The sequence below is a fragment of the Dendropsophus ebraccatus genome, chromosome 3 (assembly GCF_027789765.1).
Source record: "Dendropsophus ebraccatus isolate aDenEbr1 chromosome 3, aDenEbr1.pat, whole genome shotgun sequence".
NCBI classification, from domain to species: Eukaryota; Metazoa; Chordata; class Amphibia; order Anura; family Hylidae; genus Dendropsophus; species Dendropsophus ebraccatus.
In genome coordinates, this window is record NC_091456.1 from 60,825,544 (window position 1) to 60,847,996 (window position 22,453).

General features: G+C 43.2%; 2 protein-coding genes and 2 long non-coding RNA genes across 10 annotated transcripts in view; 2 read left to right on the forward strand and 2 right to left on the reverse strand.

The window, feature by feature from the left end:
• SMC5 (structural maintenance of chromosomes 5) overlaps positions 1-1,892 on the reverse strand; it is a 68,973-nt gene extending 67,081 nt beyond the window's left edge. The window contains exon 1 of the mRNA XM_069961861.1: positions 1,559-1,892. Within this exon, the coding sequence (XP_069817962.1) occupies positions 1,559-1,677 (119 nt within the window). The 5' untranslated portion in view covers positions 1,678-1,892. The remainder of the gene's footprint in view (positions 1-1,558) is intronic.
• LOC138785677 (uncharacterized) lies at positions 1,576-12,823 on the forward strand. 6 transcript variants are annotated; one of them, XR_011362142.1, is made up of 5 exons: positions 1,576-1,974; positions 4,509-4,541; positions 6,400-6,487; positions 7,195-7,243; positions 12,655-12,823. It is a non-coding gene; the product is annotated as an uncharacterized lncRNA (long non-coding RNA). The 6 variants fall into 6 exon arrangements; XR_011362143.1 differs by having other exon boundaries at positions 6,400-6,461; XR_011362141.1 differs by lacking the exon at positions 12,655-12,823 and adding an exon at positions 10,051-10,442.
• MAMDC2 (MAM domain containing 2) overlaps positions 6,810-22,453 on the reverse strand; it is a 65,502-nt gene continuing 49,858 nt past the window's right edge. Inside the window, exons 9-14 of one of the 2 annotated variants that reach the window (XM_069961862.1) lie at positions 18,088-18,353; positions 14,705-14,798; positions 12,686-12,838; positions 12,181-12,443; positions 10,073-10,157; positions 6,810-7,241 (exon numbers count right to left, since the gene is read on the reverse strand). In XM_069961862.1, the coding sequence (XP_069817963.1) occupies positions 7,174-7,241; positions 10,073-10,157; positions 12,181-12,443; positions 12,686-12,838; positions 14,705-14,798; positions 18,088-18,353 (929 nt within the window). In that variant the 3' untranslated portion in view covers positions 6,810-7,173. Of the gene's footprint in view, positions 7,242-10,072; positions 10,158-12,180; positions 12,444-12,685; positions 12,839-14,704; positions 14,799-18,087; positions 18,354-22,453 lie in introns of those variants that run through there. The other variant, XM_069961863.1, reaches the window with a different exon arrangement.
• Positions 14,673-17,504, forward strand: LOC138785678 (uncharacterized). The gene is made up of 3 exons (XR_011362144.1): positions 14,673-14,845; positions 16,810-16,944; positions 17,246-17,504. It is a non-coding gene; the product is annotated as an uncharacterized lncRNA (long non-coding RNA).

Here is a 22,453-nt window from a genome sequence, read left to right on the forward strand (position 1 = left end):
GGGAGGGGGGAGGTAGATGGCATCTCTCTCCCTCCCTGCTCGGTGCCCTGCAAATGTATTCATTGAATACATTTATGGGATACTTTGGGGAGCAAGGACACTTGCTCCCCAAAGTATTCCATAAATGTATTCATAAAGTCACAACAGTACAGTGCATTACATTACATTACATACACTGTAATTCCTATGGAGTGTCCAGCAGGGGCGCACTATATATAGAAGTCAATGGTACTCATTGACTCCTATATATAGAGCGCCCCCTGCTGGACACTCCATAGGAATTACACCGTTGGTCGTGACATCACTGCTTCAGAGATAATTCTAACACTTCCTGATACACTAAATTAAGGGAAATTGCAGTATATGAGCATTTCCCATAATTAATGTACATTAGAAAATTGTATAACTTTCCATAAGTAATAACATATAAAAAAAATAATTTTCGCCGGACTTCTCCTTTAATGGAACTAATGCTGGGTTTACACGGAACGATTATCGTGCGAATTTGCACAATAACAATCGAATTTGAACGATAATCCAGGCACAGACCATAAACAGGGAACGGGTCATAAAGGAAAGACAGATTTCTCCTTTTTTCAAATCCATTCCTGGTTTTGGCTTCAAAAATCTGTCAGATAAATTTGCCTGTGTAAACGCACCATAAGTTTCAAAACCCCGCCCAAACTGGAGAAACAGTAGGGGGAAAGTGGCCATGTTTTTGTAGCGCTGGATAACCCCTCTAAGGCAGCATTTATGGCCCATTCACACTATGGATTCCGAGGCACCACCCACAGTGCACGCCCCCAAAAGCTACCGCCCACAGTGCACGCCCCCAAAAGGCACCGCCCACAGTGCACGCCCCCAAAAGGCACCGCCCACAGTGCACGCCCCCAAAAGGCACCGCCCACAGTGCACGCCCCCAAAAGGCACCGCCCACAGTGCACGCCCCCAAAAGGCACCGCCCACAGTGCACGCCCCCAAAAGGCACCGCCCACAGTGCACGCCCCCAAAAGGCACCGCCCACAGTGCACGCCCCCAAAAGGCACTGCCCACAGTGCACGCCCGAAAAGGCACCGCCCACAGTGCACCCCCCCAAAGGCACCGCCCACAGTGCACGCCCCCAAAGGCACCGCCCACAGTGCACCCCCCCAAAGGCACCGCCCACAGTGCACGCCCCCAAAAGGCACCGCCCACAGTGCACACCTCCCAGAGGCACTACACACAATCTAGGAATCCCAGGGTCACTGCCCACAGTCTATGCCTCATAGATGCCACAGTCACAAGTCCCGCAAAAAGAAACATAACACATTTGGGAAACCACAGAGTGCACCCTGTCCAGTAACACCAATGGTCACCCAGGGAGCACAGCACTGTCCAGTACCCAGAGAGGGTGATAAGGATGGGAGTGTATATATATATATATATATATATATATATATATATATATATATATTAGCTCATATGTATATGTCACTTTAAAAGCAATCATCAATTAGCTGCAGCCATGTATACAGCAGCCGTGACGTCACCGCGATATACAGAAGTGCCAGAAACGTACAGGAAATTCTCCATCTTGATCCTGACGATAGAGCCTTCTACATGCTGCTTTTTCTGCTCCGGCCGCCCCGGCAGCAGCAGGTTACCGTCTGATTTCCTCTTTCTGAGCGGAGTCGCCATCGTCTCACAACTCCGGTACAACCACTGGAGCCGCGCGCAGCCTCAAGCGATTCCAGCGTCACAGCAGGTCACCGCACTGATGCCGCCATATTTAGTATGGGCAACAGGAAACTCGTCGTTTAGCATTATAAATGCTTGTGTGCTGCAGGAGATAAGTCCGCATAGCCGCAGCAATATGCTGAGCAACACTTAATAACATTACGGTAATGGACTGATGTACGGAAGACAGTCACCGAGTCACGTGACCAGCGATCGTCCGCTTCTCTGATGATGGCGGGAAAATGGAGCGCGCCTCAGGTAGGGGCCACGCCCCCTGGACGGTTGACGGGAGGGTTCAGCTGTTCAGTCTGCTTTTCTATAACAATTCCCACATATTTATGGAAGAATTAGGGAGATTGCCTCACATTAGGGGCCATTTACACAAAAAGATTTGAAGCCAAAGCCAGGAACAGACTATTAAAAGAGATCAGGTCAAAAAGGAAAGCCTAAGATTTTTTTTTTTTTCAAATTCATTCCTGGCTTTGGCTTCAAATCTTTGACAGATAATCTGTCAGATAATCTTTCTGTGTAAAATGGACCCTTATGGTGCGTTTACACAGAGAGATTGATCTGACAGATTTTTGAAGCCAAAGCCAGGAACAGACTATAAACGGGAACAGGTTATAAAGGAAAGACTGAGATTTCTCCTCTTTCCAAATCCATTTCTGGCTTTGGCTTCCGAAATCTGTCAGATAAATCTCTCTGTCTATACGCACCATTACACTATATCACACTGAGGGCATTAACCCCTTAAGGACACAGCCACTGTTCGTCTTAGCATTTTCGTTTTCTCCTCATCCCCTTCAAAGACCCATATTTGTTCCATTCACACGTCCGCACTATATGGCGCTACCGCTGTGTGTCAGTAGCCCCAAGATTTTACCGCACTGTTTCAAAACAATAGCACTAAGTTGGTTTAGAGCTCCCGGCATTGTAATGACTTATGCCGAGAGTCCGGAGGTTTTGTCTTCAGTACACAGTCTATACACGGACTGTATATTGCAGACGTGTGAATGGCCACTTATTTCTCTATCTACAGGGCTTGTTTCTCAGGAACAATTGTATTTTGTACTGGCACCTTTTAAACAACCATAAAATGTATGAAAAAATCCCAATAATAGTATTTTTGTGGAGGTTGCGTTTTTACACGATTCACTTTACGGTAAAACAGACTTGTTACGTTTATTGTATAGGTCAGTCCAAATAACCATACCCCTGTTTACATAACCATTCTAATATTTTACTATTTTTAAGACAGTAAGCCCCCTTTACACATCAAGAAAATCTGCCCGGGTTTCTCATAAGGAAATTCGGAACCCATAGGTTTAAATTAGTGACGGACACCCTTCAGAATTTTTCTTGAAGGGTGTCCGTTCCAGAAAATGGGTGTCAGGATATGGAACAGGATGAGAAAAGGACAGGCGTAGCCCTGACGCTGGCACCCACCCCACTGTCCCTGCCTATTTGTCTCAACAGCCCTAGGTGGCAGCGGACAACTGGTCGACAATTCATAATCCTATATAAGGCCGGGTTCACACTGAGCAAAACTAGCGGAATTGTCCGCTGCGGAATGCCGTTAGCCTCCCTCTCATAATGGGAGTCTATGGGAGGCGCGCTCCTGCTCTATCCGCGCTGAAGAATGAACATGTTCATTCTTCAGCGCAGAGAGACGCTGTGAGAACAGCAGCGTGCGCCTCCCATAGACTCACATTATGAGAGGGAGGCTAACAGCATTCCGCTGCGGAATTCCGCTAGTTTTGCTCAGTGTGAACCCGGCCTAAGTGAGAACACAAAAAAGACAGACACAATAAATTAGGGTCAGGGGTCCAAGTCGCTAAAATATGAACGACACAGTACAAAAACATGATCCAAACGAGAAGTCAGAAGCCACAGAGTCGGAATGCAGGAACAAACTCTAGGTGAAGACACACTAGTAAACTAGGCTCTATCGCAGGCAAGGAGGAACAGGCAGACAGAAGCTTTAAAGGGAACCTGTCACACTGAAAATGCAGTCTAATGTTCAGGAATCATGTTATTGAGCAGGAGGAGGCGAGCAAATTGATATATAGTTTTATAGGAAAAGTTCCAGGATAACTTGTCATTTACCCATGTAAGTCTCTGCTCATTCTGGGCTAAGCAGTCACATGGGCGGTCCTATTCAGAGATTGACAGCTCTCTGTGAGTAGAAAGAGCTGTCAATCACTAAATAGGACCACCCAATTGACTTCTTAATCCACAATATGTAGAATAGACAAGTCAATGGCCCTGATTGACTACCTGTACACTTACATAGACAGTTGTCAGTCTTTAAATAGGTCCACCCACATGACTACTTAGCCCAAAATGAGCAGAGATTTACATGGGTAAATAACAGTTATCCTAAAACCTTTTCTACAAAAACTATATCAATCTTCTCAGCTTCTCCTGTTCTAAAACAAGATGCCGGCAGATTGGATAGCATTTTTAATGTGACAGGTTCCCTTTAAGGGAGCTGAAAGGAGGCAAACCGTTTCTGGCCTCGTTCACTGTGTTTTGCGGGTATACCTGTATGCAACTTCTAAACTGTTTTGACAGATGTTTAACTGTTTAGATGCCACAATCAAAAGTGTTTAACGCCCGGCATCAGAGTGCTTTCTGATGTCTATTTGATCAAACGGTATGCTAAGAACTTTTTCTATAGCATTCTATAAAAATACCTATATTTATGCAGTGTATATGTACATACAGTATATGTTTATGTATGCATTGTACTTTTTTTATGTTTGATCTCTAATGTCTGTCATTATTTACAGGTGCCGTCTGCAGATAGCAGCTGACACCTGCAGGTATGACATGGATCCGGCTCGGGAGCCCAAGTTATATTATCTCACCCGCCTTATGCCATGGGTCAGCAAGGCGACGGGCGTTACCATACTGATATATTCTCGGAAGTTAAGGGCTGTATGTTAAGCTGCCCTATTGCATACATACAGTAATGAGAACTAGGAAGTCCTGGTATTGTACTGTTTCTATCCCTCATAGAATGTGAGAGAGGAGGAAAAAAACTAAACAAAAGCAACAAAAATTAGCTCAGTCTTTAATGGGTTTATCAACTGAGCCAAGTCCACATGTAGAAGAAAAAGGACAGGAAAAAAGTTTTTGGTGCTTTTGGATCTAATGGCTTTGTTCACACAATGTCAAAAATAGAGAGAAGGCGCTCGGATTTGATATTTAAAAAAATGTCAGTTTTTGCCGCAGTTTAATTGACTGCAATGGCAATGCATTGAAGTCAATGGGAAGACGGACGTCCAATGCACACAGTGCATTGAAACAGATGTTTTTGGGGCGGACATCAAAATAATGAACATGATCATTTTTGGACGTCTTTTGCAAACAGCGGACGTTTTTTATAAGTAGTTCACACGCAGTTTTTCTTTTATCACTGTTCTTTCTCCATTTTTACTATTCAATTCAATGGACTTTTCAATTAATAAAATATTAAATAGAAAAAGACCGGCACAGCATGCTTTTTTGTAAAACGCTATTGGGGAGCACTATGTGCTTAGCTGGACTTTCTATTCAGACCAGATGTCTTTTCACATGTGGGGTGCTCAGCTATATGGTAGCTTTAGAAAACAGTCACAATTCCTTCATAAAGAGATAGAAATGAAGCGGCACTCACCACTGTATACGTGCAAAATATCAGTGCTTGTTTATTCGTCCACAAATGGCAAGCATATTTTCTTTAGCAGGTAAGACGCCAACACTTCATGATGATAACAGGTGACAGCTGTTTCGCTTTACTAAGCTTCTACACGTTGTGTATGGACACGTGTGTTCTCATATGCCTGCGATAATATTTTTCTTAACTGTTATTGTCCCCCTGTCAACATTACTGTTACTGGATGGAACACCCTAGATGATGTCAGGATACGTCAGGGACTGCTGCAATGGGATGTTGATCTTGCTGGACACTTCTTCCCATATTTTCCTCCCTCCCCAGCAACCAAATATAAAATGCTCCATCGTCTCCTCCTCCTGACAACCAAAGGGACACTTCCTATCTGAGACACTCAAGTATTTCAAATTACCCTTGAAAAAGAGCCTCCCATGTAGTGACAACCAAGCAATGTCAAACAGTTTAGCTGGGAGTCGCTTCCCATTGAGGAACCTAAGGCTTTCCTGCAGGATGGTGGTCATACAATCCCTCAAGGCAAGTGGAGAACAGAAGAAAGCCCTAACTATTCTGAAGTACAATTCTTTTACATGAACAATGTTTTGGGCCTAGGCTTGTTTTAAAAACTAATGTCTGGCCAAAACTTAGTGAACAATGCCTTCTAGTGGCAGTATGACCTAAAGGAACATATCCAACGAAACAAGTTTATAGGAAATTAACATAGTCTTTTATATAATAATAAAACAAACCATGTGGTTTTATAACTTTTGTAGGCCACTCCTCCAAAAAGCCTACACTCCTACTTTACTAGGTTTCTTACCTACACCCCTTCTCTACTAGGTTTGACCTACACCCCTGCTTTACTAGGATTTTTACCAGAGTTGATAATTTTTTTCCCTTCATTGGATTATTTTCCTTCAGTTTGTACTGTGTTTTTCTCATGTATGAACAACATAACTGATGTGTCTGCCATTCACTGGTGTGCTTGTATGTTTGCTTCACCTACTGTTCTTTTTTGCCCCTCCTAGCAATGCTATTTCTTGAAAAACGATGACACTGGTCAACACTTCCACAAGAAAAAGTGTCTGAGGTACGTTTTGGTTGTGCACTTACCAGGTGAGCTGGCTTTTTACTATTTTTGTCATAATGCTATTCCTTGTCTACACGCACATAGGCCCTAGCAACTTTCAATAGCAGTGCCTGTTTTGATTTAGCTACCACTAATGCATCTATGCCCATTAGTTTGCTGGCCCCATCCTAATGATAGCTCTGTGTACTTGCACACACCACCCACTTGTGCCAACTGCAGCTTCTTGCAAAATGGAAACACATTTATATTTTTCCCAAGGCCATGATAAGATCCAATCAACACCCAACCTCAAACTAATTGGTATTATTGGATTGGATATTAAAGAATGTATCCTTTGACCAGAAAATCTACAAAAGAAAAATATTTTTTTATTGTGAAAGTTGAGTTTTTGTCAATTCCTGTGTTAATGATAAACACACATCAAACACCCGTGCACACAATTATAATACAGTGAGAATGGTGCAAGTAAGCCTGTACACGCATTATAATAATTATTATTACTACTACTGACGATACATGTGTAATTGCATTTGTAATGTATCTAGCCCTGAGTAGATTGTCTTGTCTGAGAACACTAGTGCTCTGAGTTTGTGTTAGGTATCTGTAAATATGCTTTTACACATTCTTCAGTTTGCAGTCAAAGACCATTTACTGAGCAGTTTCTGAAGTGACTATTGTCTATTTTACTAATCCTGATCTCGAGAATTCTAACTTAGAAATCAATTTCATTCAGGTCTTCTAAATATCCAGATGACTGTAGCATCCCAGAGTCTTCCAAGTCTGTAAGTAAAAGATAGATGAAAAAAAATAAAGAGTGTTAAGTTTGAAATTCTAGCAGACATAAAATATGACAGTAAAGGTCCGAGAAACCACTCAGAAGTACAGTGACAAGTCCACCTTTAACCTGTCGTAGTTCTGATGTCCCCCAAATATAAGGCTTTCATCATTTAAGTGTAACTACCATTTAAAAAAAACTTCTGACATGTCATAGCGAAATGTCAGATGTTTGCATCAGTGGGGGTCCCAGTGTTGAGACCCCCATGATCACTAGAATTAAGAGGCAGACACGCTTAACAGTGCGCGCTGTTCCCCTTCATCTCTGCTGTAACTGCTAATTTGAGCAGCCTACAGAATTACAATGGGAGCCTATGGAACTTCCGTCTTATTTCGTATATTGGAAGTTCTATATATAATGCAGAGCTCTCGTATTACAAGTTTATAGCAGAGAAGAAGGGGCAGAAAGCATGCTGCTGAGCATGTCTTACCCTTGGTTCTACCGATCATGGACCCCCCCCACTAATACAAACTGCTGACATGTCACTATGACATGTCAGAAATTTTTTTAAATGATAGTTACTAGAGATGAGCGAACCTCGAGCATGCTCGAGTCGATCCGGACCCGAACTTTCAGCATTTGATTAGGGGTGGCTGCTGAACTTGGATAAAGCCCTAAGGCTATGTGGAAAACATGGATATAGTCATTGGCTGTATCCATGTTTACCAGACAACCTTAGAGCTTTGAATAGGCTGTGTATAAGCTGTGAAAAAGACGGTCACGTTGAAAAGCGTTGCTGTACACATCTTGTGTGTTTTTTGGATGTGTTCGTGAATAATAAAAGATCATGATTTTATGAGCTTGAGTGCTACGAGAATTCTTACATTGGACTTATGAACCTTAGAGCTTTGTCCAAGTTCAGCAGCCACCGCTAATCAAATGCCGATCATTCGGGTTCGGATCGACTCGAACCCGGCTCGCTCATCTCTAGTAGTTACTTGCTGGTAAGTGCCCCCACAAGGTGCATGTGGCCATTGCCAATGTGTCTAAAAGGAACATCCCATCTGATTGACCTAATCTCAAGGACCCTATGGACAAAAGAGCCAAGTGTACTTTTCTTAAAGGCTACCAAGCAGCAGTTTGTAACATCTTGTCGGGGAGGCTGAAAATTTAATTCTTTATAACCCTTTTTAGAAATGCTCAATTAGCCGGTCCGCTCAGACAAAAAGGCCCAAGATCAGCCGACAAGCAAGCAAAAACCCACTCATCGACTGATTTGATCGTTTGTGCGAAATGAAAATCATTATCGGATGCTCATCCCTAAACATGCTGCCAAAGCATATAGCAATGCTTACCTGTCTGCCCCAGTTCTGGGGACAGTTCTGGGGTCTTAGTTCTGTATTTTGTGATTGTGTTTCCTGTTTGAGCTGTTAGTACCACAAGTCCCAGAATGCATTGCTTTATCAAAGTCCTTCCACCCTGCCTACTCCCCTCTCCAGCCCTCCTGCAAGTTACCCCCCCCCCCCCCCAAAGCTGTTGCAGAACATCTAATTTCAGTGCGATTGCTCCATCATTCAGCACATGGCAACATGCCGTGATAACACAGTACTCTCCCTAAAAATCCAAAGATATACATGTATGTGTGTAGATGACAGAGAGATTGTGAAGTAGGCTGGAGGGGCTTGTCACCCATAGTAACATTACCCAAGGGGGTAGGGGGGTTGAGGGTTTAGGGCTCAGAGACAAGATCCAGCCACACCTCCTGTGACATCAAAGGATGATGCATTGTCTCGGAGCCTGAGACAATACAAATTTTGTAGTTCTATTTTCTATTTCCTGTCAGGGTCAAAGCAGGTAAAAACACACTGAAGCTAGGACTATTAGTGATAACACTATGTTAATATAGTGTTATCTTGTTTTCTTATACCATATAACCCATTTATTTTTTCACATCAATAGAGGGAAGAGAACATATTTTACACACCTCCCCAGCCAGCTGCTATACGTTATCTCCACTTAGGATCATTCAATTTTCCTATGCATTCACAAAATTTCCTGGCACTCACCAAGACTTGCTTGCAAACTGCATTCTTTTACATGACAAGGTGCACACAATAAAGCAGGGCAGAGCGCGTTTCAGCTAAGTTGCCTTTATCAACTGCGTTCTGCCCTGCTGTATTGTGTGCACCTCGTCATGTAAATAAACGCACGTTTGCAAGCAACTCTTGGTGAGTGCCAGGAAATTTTGTGAATACATTGTAACCTTAACTATGGGCACCACATTGGAGTGCCGACATTGAGCTTCACGCATTCAATTTTCCTAGACTTCTTGCACAGCATCTCATGTAGAGATGTAGAGTTATCTCAATACTATATGATGTGGACAGGTGAACTACAGTATATTTATTTGTTGATATTTGGACTACAGAAAGAGAAATGGCAAGTACATTGTATACATAAACATCAAGATAGAGCCTGGTATGGACCTTTCATAGAGTTTTCCGATGGTTTCACTAATTGTATGGTTGTATAGGGCTTCTCAGTTTGATTTCACATATACCTTGCTTTTACAGTGCTGAGAAAGCTGTGTTTTTATTAATATGGAAATGAGCTCCAGAAACCCAGAGGGAGTTCCCTAGATGCAGAAGCCCAGCTATGTACATCACACAGCTTATCAGCACTAATGGCAGTTAGTTATTCTGATAATTGAGCAGGGCAGTGGTGGAGAAATCAATTCTCCATCAGCGGTGAGACTACACTTATATTCATCCACTGCACCATTTGTTCATTATTGCTGCAACATTTGTTTTACAGATCTTCCAGATGTAATATTTACCTCCACATGGCTTGTTCTGAAATGTGATATCATCCAGCGCAACATCACTTCTTATTGAAACCCCACGAATTGCTTCAAACACAATCTAAAAAAAAAATCACACTGTTACATTAGCTAAGCATGCAAGTAGAGAAGGAAGAAGCCATGTGCATCCCGAACATGTTAATTATTGCACATCATAAAGAGGTTTTAAATTGTTGATTGATATGAACAACCTATCCTTAGGTGGTGTGTCCCCTAGTGAACAACTAACCACCTGGGTCTCATTTTTGGGGCCCTCCACCAATAAGATGTTACCACTATGGGAACCATTGTATAATTGCTGAAAGTTCTTGTAGCAGTTTATTTTGGTACATTTGTGACTCTCAATTTCCTTACAGGTTGGCATGTACGAATGTGATAACAAAGCTGTTCACTTATAAAATAGAGTCCTCAACCAAACACAGACCTGTTTAAAGAACCACATTCACAGTACTTTGCCCATACTAAATTTCTGTTAATACCGACATTTCCGTTAATTTTTCTTTATATTTAAAAAACCCATATTTCATTATAATGAGAACAGTAAAAAACATTTTTTATTTGGATGGATATATATATATATATATATATATATATATATATATATATATATATATATATATATTTTATTTTATTTATTTATTTTTTTCTTTTTTCTTTTTTTTTATTTTTTTTTTTTATTTACGTCTTTTTGTCTAACTTCTGTGATTAGCACGACAGAGATGTTTCCTTTACTGTCCTTTACTGTCCTTGGCTGTGACCTTGTCCGACCAGGAAGAGAGGGGAGGTAATGCCTCTGATAGAGCACTATTCCCAGCTCTCCAGCGTGGGATTGCATATGCATGCTATGCATTTGCACCTATGCAATCCCACGCTGGAGAGCATGATTGCCGTAGAGAGGAGAGGCAGTGAAAATCACACAGGTCAGTATTATACACTGAACCTGGTGATCCCCCCCCAACTCCTATCTCCCTTTGCCAGCCTTGCTGACCATACTGCTATATATGCTGCTGTGTTTTTCCCTCGCACAGTGCCGGAATGGCTTGTGCTTCTATCCACCATGTATACTGAGAATTTATTAACATGCAGAAAATTGCAGAAGTATGGTTTACCTATCCTTCACCGGGGCCTGCTATTGTCCATGCAGGTGGCTGCTTTCTGTCTTGCTCCCTCTCCAATGTTACATAAAGTGCAAGAGACAGGAGAAAAAACAGGATGGCAGGACTCTCTGTCTCACTTTTACACACGATTGGGCAACCACCTTCATGGATCATTGCGGGTCCCTGCGATCTTTTTGAAGAAGAGGTATTACAACCATCAGTATACATGGAGATCTGACTGGGTGCACATGCATGTAAGAGTACATGTGCACCTGTTTGAGAGTATGCGTGCATATTAATATGTATGATAGATAAAGTGCATGTAAGGGTATGTAGGTGTGTGAGTGCATGCATACATATATGAGTGTACTTGTGTGAGAGTCCATGTGTATGTATAAATGTAAATATGCATGCAGAAGTAAATAAAAATTCTAATTGTCACCCCTTTTCTCATTTCACTCACCCTTTAAAATATTGTCTTTATTTCTTCAAAACATAAAAGCCATTGGTTCAGTTAGCGGATGGTGGGAACGCCAAACACCTAGAAATCACAGACATCTGTGATTTCTAGGTTTTTGGCGACCCCACCATCCCCTAGCCGAACTGATGGCTTTTATGTTTTGAAGATATAAAGACAAGATTTTAAAGGGTGAGTGCGCCCCCTATTCTTCTTTTCACATATTTCGAAAAGATTGATGGACTTTATCTAAAGTGAGCAGCACCAAGATACCTGTGTTAGTACACCCATAGCCTCATATTGTTCTACCTTTGCTATACACCCATAGTGCCGGTACTGTGACTCCAAGAAACTATTAAAATATTATGTTATTGAAATTACACAGTAAATAGTGTGAACAGGAGCAGTTAATTTGAAAATATTTTTTTTCTCCGGAGTACCCCTTTAAGGGCTTAAGGTGTAGACCGATTTGGACAATTCTTTTTCATTGTATATGTCACCTGAAATGAAGGTGAATTAAGGTGTCTTACCTGATGCTGCCTTTCACTCTCATATTCTATCTGTGCTCTTAACCAACTGATGCTTTGTTCACCTCTTCTACTCCATAAAAGACTCTCTTTGTGTCTGCGACCTTCCTCTCTCAAATATACATTAAGCAGTCCAGTACCAGCACCATACATGTGATAAAAGAAAGTCAAGCACTGTTTCCCATAAATCGCTCGGAGTGGTCTTGAAATTAGCCGCGATTTTTGTCCAAAGACCATGTTAGTAGCTTCAATGTACATGTAATATCCTTAAAGAAAAGATATAAAATCAGTAAGAATCATAACCAAGTAAAAAGTTCTGAACATTATAGTAACAGATTTTTATACATTGCACTATGGCACCAAACATAAGCAATATATGAGAAAAGATAGGGTAGTAGTAAAGCAATACATATTGAGAGATTACTAAGAAAAATGATGCTGACAAGTTCATCACAATATTTTATTATCTTTTATCAGAAAAAAATCTGTTTAACAACACAGGACTCACCTACCCCAGAAGTGTGATCTCCCTTTGGACCTGTGTAAGATGTTGGTGTCGCCCCACGTATCCTGTGCCAGATTCCTCTTCTTTGCCATTCTTGTGTAAATCCACAGTCATCTTTTTCAAACGTACATTTCCCAGGAATAGGGGGCAACTTACCTGTAATAAAAAAAATAATCATTGTCAAACATTTGTATACATAAACATTTTTATACCTTCTATATTCTATTTATTAATTATTCAATATTTATAATTATCGAGAGCGGTCCTGCACACATGAGTGTCCGGGAAGCCAAGGATAATAAGAGGCACCTGCGACCCCTTATACCCCCCCGCATGAAAGTTTAAAATACCTCCTTGCCCATTATAAAAAAAATAAAAATAAAAAAATAAACATATATATTGTAGTGTGCGGAATTGTCCAATCTATTAAGATATTACATTGTTGTTCCCACACGGTGAACAGTGTAAACGAAAAACAAAAACACCAGGATTGCAGATTTTTTTAAATTATATATCAGAAAATAAAATAATAAAAAGGTATCAAAATTTTTCTGTTACACCAATATGATATTAATAAAAACTAGAGATCATGGCACAAAAAATTACACGCCAACCAGCCCTGTAGGTGGAAAATAAAAGCGCTATGGCTCTTAGAACGCGGGGAGGAACATTGCATTAATTTTGCCCTGACATCCTGGCACCAATGACCTCGGTCTTGAAGGGGTAAATATATTATTTTTTAAAGGCTTCATGGACACATCTTTTATTAGATCTATTCTAGTATGTAATTTGGTTATGTATTTTCTACTTTTATAGATGTTCTTACTGCAGATGTGTATCGTGTATTTTTTTTTTTCTGTTCAAATTTTTGCATATTTTGTTCCTTGGAGGGATGTTTAAACAAAATATACAAAAATTAATTCGAAAAAAATGTCATAGCTTTCTGCAAAACACATTTCAGGGGCAGTGAGGACCTCCCATGATAATGTGCTTGACACTTCTGGTACTGTAGAATGATTGTCAGGATTGTAGGTGCTTGGACATGGAAACTTCCTCTGTAAAGATTTTCAAAAACAAACCATACACTGATGTTTTCGGATAGTTAAGAAATCATAGTGAAGCCATATGATTTTCATGCACTACAACACTTAGAAGGAATTTATCAGGACTGATGTATCAATACGGTAGTTATAAGTAACGTGCAGCCCCTGTTCGTCATCCACGTTGGATTTATTAAAAGTTTGCCAATAAGTCTGGAGTATTCTGCAGGTGAAAATTCTAGTAAATTAGTCACAGAAGGGGGCCATACCCAATTTACTCATGCCACACTCCCTGCCAGGTGAGCATAGACCTGGCAAAAATTAGCAAAGTTTTGAACAAATGTGTTTTTTTATGGCAACTTTTTGCTAGGTCTGTGCCTGCTGCAGGTTGTGAGGTCTAATAAGTAATGCCTGAGCTGTTTGTGCTTTACAATGTCTCTGAGCAGCGCTAGTAAGGGCCCTATTCCACCAAACGATTATCGTTTGCATATCATTAACGATTAACGATCTCAAACGACCACTATTGCGAAAGACCTGAAAACGTTCACTCATTTCCATTGAACGATAATCGTTACTTATGATCGTAATTGCGATCGTTTTTTCTTCGCTATTTATTCGCTATTGCATTCGTATCTATTGCGAACGACCGAACGATGTCTTATTCAACGCGAACGATTTGCGAACGAGCAACGATAAAAATAGGTCCAGGTCTTTTAAAGCGATCAACGATTTCTCGTTCGGTCGTTAATCGTTAACTGCATTTCAACCGAACGATTATCGTTTAGATTCGAACGATTTAACGATAATCTGAACGATAATCGTCCAGTGGAATAGGGCCCTTTGTCATGTATTTCAGAAAACTGGAATGGTAGGATCGTACAACAAGTGTGAGGTCAAAAGAATCTTCACTATGATCCATTCTGTTGCTTATATTGATATCTGGAGGTCACAGATGATTTTATACAATGTAGTTATGTCTTACCAGCTATGTGGCAGCTTCCAATATTTACAGAAACGTCATCAAGTGCTGCAAGACCACAGTCCCAAAAGCTTTTACACCAGCTGACAAATGCCACCTAGGTGATAAAATGAAGACACAATGTGATCCAGAACAATGCTATATGTAAGTAAGTTATCTGCCCTGTCTAGTGGTAAATTATAAACCCTCTCTCCTTCTGTACTACTTTGTCACTCAGTAGGCTCATGTTTATTGTTAGCACACCTACTAATATTCCACATATTACCCTAGTCAATATATCAAGAGAACCTACTGAATCACAACACCTACATAGTTCCCTGGTAAATGAATCAAAAATATAACACTGAGAGGTGCATGGCCTGGTAGCTGGTTGACCAATATGATTTTTTTAGAGCTCTTCCTCCAGGTACCTTTAAAATAATGTTTTGCCCTCAAGCTACTCTAAAGCCAACCTAAATTCATTCACTCTTCCCAACAACTGTGCCTAGCCATGGCGCCTTGGGTGCAGCCTACTTCATTGCCTTGCCTCCTGTTGGGAACATCTATTGGTGGGTACATAGCTGAGAGGTCTATCAGGCTGCCATGAAAACTTTTGAAGCCCTGAACAGATGAGTGCCTCTACAGCCTCCTACACCAGGGGTACTCAACAACTTTTAGTGAAGGTCCACCTACCGGGGTCTATTGTCAGGTGAAGGTCCGAGCTGAACATAATTAGTAAATGTGTTGCGCTCCCACAGTAGTATATAGCCCCCCTGTTGCTCCACCAGTAGTATATAGACCCCTGTGCTCTCCCCAGTAGTATATAGACCCCTGTGCTCCCCCAGTAGTATATAGACCCATGTGCGCTCCCCCAGTAGTATATAGTCCCCCTGTGCTCTCCCCCAGTAGTATATATCCCCTGTGCGCTCCCTCAGTAGTATATAGCCCCATGCACCCCCCAGTAGTATATAGCCCTCTGTGCGCTCCCCCAGTAGTATATAGCCCCCCTGTGCGCTCCCCCAGTAGTATATAGCCCCCATGTGTGCTCCCCCAGTAGTATATAGCCACCCTGTGCGCTCCCCCAATAGTATATAGCCCCTCTGTGCACTCGCCAGTAGTATATAGCCCCCCTGTGCGCTCCCCCAATAGTATATAGACCCCAGCTTTGTGCTCCCCAGAAGTATATAGATCCCCGCTGTGTGCTCCCCTAGTAGTATATAGACCCCCGCTTTGTGCTCCCCACTAGTATATAGCCCCCTGTGCACTCCCCCAGTAGTATATAGACCCCCGCTTTGTGCTCTCCAGTAGTATATAGCCCCCCCTGTGCTCACCCTCTCATAGCATATAACATAAAAAAAAAAAAAAACACTTATACTCACCTGGGTCCGGGCGTCTCCTCTTCTCTTCCCCTCTTGTGGTCGCACCGCTGCGGTTACAAGAGGCCGTTCTCCCCTTGTCCTGGCGCTGGCGCTCCAGTGACATCACTTGAGCACCAAAACCAGACATGACAGAGCAACCTCTTGTGACTGCTGCGGCAACAAGAGTGACTGACAGGGAGGGAGCCGATGGCTCCCTCTCTGCCAGTGCTGCTCCTGCACGGTAACTATGAGCGCTCGTTACAAGCACTCATAGTTAGGCTGCGTTCACACTACATATATTTCAGTCAGTATATTTCAGTCAGTATTGCAAACAAAACCAGGAGTGGATTAAAAACACAGAAAGGATCTGTTCACACAATGTTGAAATTGAGTGGATGGCCGCCATATAACAGTAAATAACTGCCATTATTTCAATATAACAGCCGTTGTTTTAAAATAACAGCAAATATTTGCCATTAAATGGCAGCCATCCACTCAATTACAACATTATGTGAACAGATCCTTTCTGTGTTTTTAATCCACTCCTGGTTTTGGTTGCGATACTGACTGAAATATACATATACTGACTGAAATATACGTAGTGTGAACGCAGCCTTACTGTGCAGAGGGGAGCAGCACAGCTCAGTATACAGGTATACTGAGCTGCAGCAGGGGTCCGGACAGCTGTCCTCCGCGGTCCGCCAGTTGAGGAACCCTGTCCTACTCAGTGCTGATGCCCTTTTTTAAATCACCACCTTTGCATCCTCACAGCCTTCAGCCCTGTCTCTCTGCTCTGCACCTACTCAGCTGCTTTACCCATGGAGTCTGTAATCTGCACACATGAGCACTGGACTACCGCTGCTGCAAGTGGGAGCGAATTCATGCAGGGCATAAGACTGGCAACTGGTAAGTGCTTTTAGTGACTGCCTGTAAAGTGCTAAATTGGAGCACAGTTACTAAGCCTGGTTCTGTGACTCTTGTTGAGGCACATACCTGTTCAGGAGCTACTGTTCCATTGTAATTGTAATTCTTTCTGCCTCCCACTGGGGCTGAGACTTAATTACATCACTGCCATGTGGAACCCTCTAAGTCACTTATTATATCTTCACCTAATCCTTATGCATTATACTATATATATTTTGAACCCTTACATAGTGGTGTTGCAATTTCATTCTTCTCAGTGACATATCTTTTTACCTTCCTGCAGCTGGCAAGGCCACTCCAAAGTAGTGCTCTGGCACCATCTACTGTCCAGAGTGAATAAAACATTGCACTGTTCTGAAAAGTTATAGTTTTTGTGCTCTGTTAGGTGAGATACTAAAGTCACTTGTTTCTTATCCTCCTATAAACAGATGTATCTATTGGTGACCAAAAACTGCATTTCTTCCATTAGTAAAGCATTCTTACTTTTCATTTGGAGAAGGGTGCATTGACCCAAGTAACTTGCTTTTGCCACCCACATAATCTCGATAGAAGTTGCATTACAGACTTCCTCATTCTGGAGTCCTCTAGTAACTCCAACAATACCTAGATCCAAGAACGTACCCGTCTCATTGTAACTTCTTATAGGAATGGACTTACACGTTCAAACCCTCATTCTCCTAATAGCTGTTTGTGAGTCAATGTCTCTCCCTTCCCTCTGGGTAGTGGCTAAAATTTTTTGACAAGGATGCTTCAGGCAAGTATAGAAAATCACACAGACTTCTAATCATAGAGGTTCTGCATTGACAAACAAAAGAAGGAAGCTTTGAACCAGAAGGGGTCCTGCACATTGTCCCATTCATCAATGTCCATGTCTTCTGGCCCAACCATGGAGGCTAACGCAGGATCCTCAGAGTCTTTGGACCATTACCATGCAGCCTTGGTAGCCCAAGGTTTTCCCCTGCATGCATCCATAAGCTCTGCTCTCTCCCAAAGAAACATGCTTCAGAAGGCGGGAAACCTGAGGTCCAAACTGCAAATCCAAACTGAGTAAAATTTGAACATTCAGAAAAGAGCACATTTAAGCAAAATCCCATGGAATTGTTACATTTTGTAAGTATTGTGTACCTTGCAAGTCATAGGTTTATTTATGTTGATTTCAGCTTGAAGCCAGACACCTTTGGGAGACTCATGCACTGACCAGACTTTTTCTTGAACAATTTGGTTCTCCTCAAAGATGTAAACAGCCAAAGAGTCAGTCATTTTTGAAAACCCGTAAAGTACGTAAAAAAATCGTAGGCAGTACTGCATATTTCCTGGCAGGGATGGGCCATACAGGCGTCCAACATATCCAGATTGAGAGGAAAACCTTGTGTTTGCCAGCATAAAATAACCTGAAAAGGGTACAGACATAATTCGTCATAATTCCTAAAAAACTCAAAGTAAAGAGAGCACTTTTTCTACTTAAACCACTAGGGCTTATTTATGGAAATTGTCGGGGTAGCTATAGAGTATGATATAAACATCATATATATATACATGCATTAATGTATAGGGATTTATACATGTTTTCCTTGTGATAAAAAAAAAATATTTGCTTGGGATGTCAATAAATAAATACATTTACACTAACACTTATAATGTTACTTCCATTTTGCATTCCAAAAATAGAAAGATTTAAAATAACTTAATCATAGGATCTATAGCTCATGATGAAACTCTAGATAAGTTTCCATTATCTATTTGATATTTTATGTGGACACATGCCTACTACAAAATGCCAGAAATGTTATTTATTTCGGCCTTGAGTCACAGTAACATGGATATAATTATGCCTTGCACTCTCTAATAATATATGGGAGCCAGTGAATTACTTGTTTTAGTAAATCTACTTAAAAATAACCACAGCACTCTCCCAAATCCTTTAGCAATTTCCCAGTATTTTGTTGAGACAAAAATATTTGTCAAGAAGTAAACATACAAAACATTAGTGAAGCCACTGGCTGAACGCCTAATGTTTCAGACCATTCGGACCTCTCAGCAGCTACATTTTCCGTTAGTGTTGTTAGTAAACATGTACAAGGAGATATAAATCAAATGAAAGAAAAAAAGGAATAAAAATTGGTCCCAAAAATAAACATAAGTAAAATGAAAAACAGTTTATCTCAACCCCCAGTATAAACCTATTTATATAGATAAATCTGTAATACTATAACAACTAAGGGTTATGTTCCATGGACTAAATATGCATAGAAGAAGGTAGTAAAATACATAAACACAAGGTAAATGTCTACAACGATGAGCAGCAATGGTAGCAGGGGCGTAGCTAGGATTCATGGGGCCCCATAGCAAAAAACTGTATGGGGCCCCATAAATCCTGTACAACCCCCGCAATGTGACCCAAAGATCCTTAATCCCTCTCCTGTGCCGTCTGGCAGGTCCTGCTCCTCTGTTCAGCCCGCTTACCCGGGACTACAGTGAGGGGGCTGAACAGTGCAGTGGTGGTCCCTCTTCCTCTCTGGATCCCTGGGGGAGCGGGGTACCTACCATGAAGGCAGGGCAGGCTTCCTCGGGCCCCCTTCATGCAGGGGCCCCATAGCAGTCGCCTTCCCTGCCTTCACTGTAGCTACGCCACTGAATGGTAGTGAAAGTATCAGGAAATAAATGTAGTAGTGTGTGTAACAGAAGCATTAGTGTGTTAGCCATAATCCTAAAAAGCAGACATGAACATTGGTGTAATGAATTTCATGTACAGCAATTTGTGAGGGTCTGTGTACGAAAGCAGGCTCGGACTGGGCCACCGGGGGGCCGGGGAAACCCCCGGTGGGCCCCGAGCTGGAGTGGGCCCCCCGCTCCTAGGGGGGCCGGGGGCCGCACCTCCCTTTTTAACTGGAAGCGATCGCAACAATCGCTTCCAGTTAAATGTAAGCAGTGTTGTGATTGACAGGGCCGGAAGCCTACGGCTTCCGGCCCTGTCAATCACTCTTGTGACCGCAAGCAGAGATTTGCTTGCGATCACAAGAGTTACGCAAGCTCCGTTGCGAAGTCCCGGCAGCGTCATCACTGACCTCAGTGTGCGCCGCGGCGGCTAGGACTTCCGGGTCATGGAGCGAATACCGGAAGTCCCAGCCACCGCGGCGCACACTGAGGTCAGTGATGGCGCCGGAGGGACTTCACATCGGAGCTGCTGTCAGAGAAGAGGACACCGGCGACCGACGGGGGATCGTGTGGTTAGGTGAGTTGTCTTGTGGTTTTTTTTTATTTTTTATCAGAGGGGGCAAGATAAGGGGGGGCTGTATACAGGGGAGGACAACATAGGGGGGCTGTATACAGGGGGGAGGACAACATAAGGGGGGCTGTATACAGGGGAGGACAACATAAGGGGGGCTGTATACAGGGGAGGACAACATAAGGGGGGCTGTATACAGGGGAGGACAACATAAGGGGGGCTGTATACAGGGGAGGACAACATAGGGGGGCTGTATACAGGGGGAGGACAACATAAGGGGGGCGGTATACAGGGGAGGACAACATAGGGGGGCTGTATACAGGGGAGGACAACATAAGGGGGCTGTATACAGGGGGAGAACAACATAAGGGGGGCTGTATACAGGGGAGGACAACATAAGGGGGGGCTGTATACAGGGGAGGACAACATAAGGGGTTATATACAGGGGCAGGACAACATAAGGGGAGCTATATACAGGGGGAGGACAACATAAGGGGTTATATACAGGGGCAGGACAACATAAGGGGGGCTGTATACAGGGGGAGGACAACATAGGGGAGCTATATACAGGGGGAGGACAACATAAGGGGGGCCTATATACAGGGGGAGGACAACATAAGGGGGGCTGTATACAGGGGGAGGACAGCATAAGGGGGCTGTATACAGGGGGAGAACAACATAAGGGGGCTGTATACAGGGGGGACAACATAAGGGGGGCCTATATACAGGGGGAGGACAACAGAAGGGGCTGTATACAGGGGGAGGACAACAGAAGGGGGGCTATATACAGGGGGAGGACAACATAAGGGGGTATATACAGGGGAGGACAACATATGGGGCTGTATACAGGGGGAGGACAGCATAAGGGGGGCTGTATACAGGGGAGGACAGCATAAGGGGGTCTGTATACAGGGGGAGGATGGCATAAGGGGGTCTGTATACAGGGGGGGGGCAACAGAAGGGGGCTGTATACAGGGGAAGGACAACATAAGGGGGGGCTATATACAGGGGGAGGACAACATAAGGGGGCTGTATACAGGGGGAGGACAACATAAGGGGGCTGTATACAGGGGAAGGACAACATAAGGGGGGGCTATATACAGGGGGAGGACAACATAAGGGGGCTGTATACAGGGGGAGGACAACATAAGGGGGCTGTATACAGGGGAGGACAACATAAGGGGCTGTATACAGGGGGAGGGCAACAGAAGGGGGGCTGTATACAGGGGGGGGGGGGGAACAACAGAAGGGGGTCTGTATACAGGGGAGGACAAGAAGGGGGTCTGTATACAGGGGGAGGACAACATGAGGGGGGCTATATACAGGGGGAGGACAACATAAGGGGGCTGTATACAGGGGGAGGACAACATAAGGGGGGCTATACAGGGGGAGGACAACATAAGGGGGGCTGTATACAGGGGGAGGACAACTTAAGGGGGGGGCTATATACAGGGGAGGACAACATAAGGGGGGCTGTATACAGGTAAGGACAACATAAGGGGCTATAAACAGGGGCAGGACAACATAAGGGGGGCTGTATACAGGGGGAGAACAACATAAGGGGGGCTATATACAGGGGGAGGACAACATAAGGGGGTATGTATACAGGGGGAGGACAACATAAGGGGGTATGTATACAGGGGGAGGACAACATAAGGGGGGCTATATACAGGGGGAGGACAACATAAGGGGGGCTGTATACAGGGGGAGGACAACATAAGGGGGCTGTATACAGGGGGAGGACAACATAAGGGGCTGTATACAGGGGGAGGACAACATAAAGGGGTCTGTATACAGGGGGGGACAACATAAGGGGTTATATACAGGGGCAGGACAACATAAGGGTGGTATATACAGGGGAGGACAACATAAGGGGCTGTATACAGGGGGAGAACAACATAAGGGGGGCTGTATACAGGGAAGGACAACATAAGGGGGGCTATATACAGGGGGAGGACAACATAAGGGGGCTATATACAGGAGAAGGACAACATAAGGGGCTATATACAGGGGCAGGACAACATAAGGGGGGCTGTATACAGGGGGAGAACAACATAAGGGGGGCTATATACAGGGGGAGGACAACATAAGGGGGTATATACAGGGGCAGGACAACATAAGGGGGGCTGTATACAGGGAAGGACAACATAAGGGGGGCTGTATACAGGGGGAGGACAACACAAGGGGGGCTGTATACAGGGAAGGACAACATAAGGGGGGTATATACAGGGAAGGACAACATAAGGGGCTGTATACAGGGGGAGG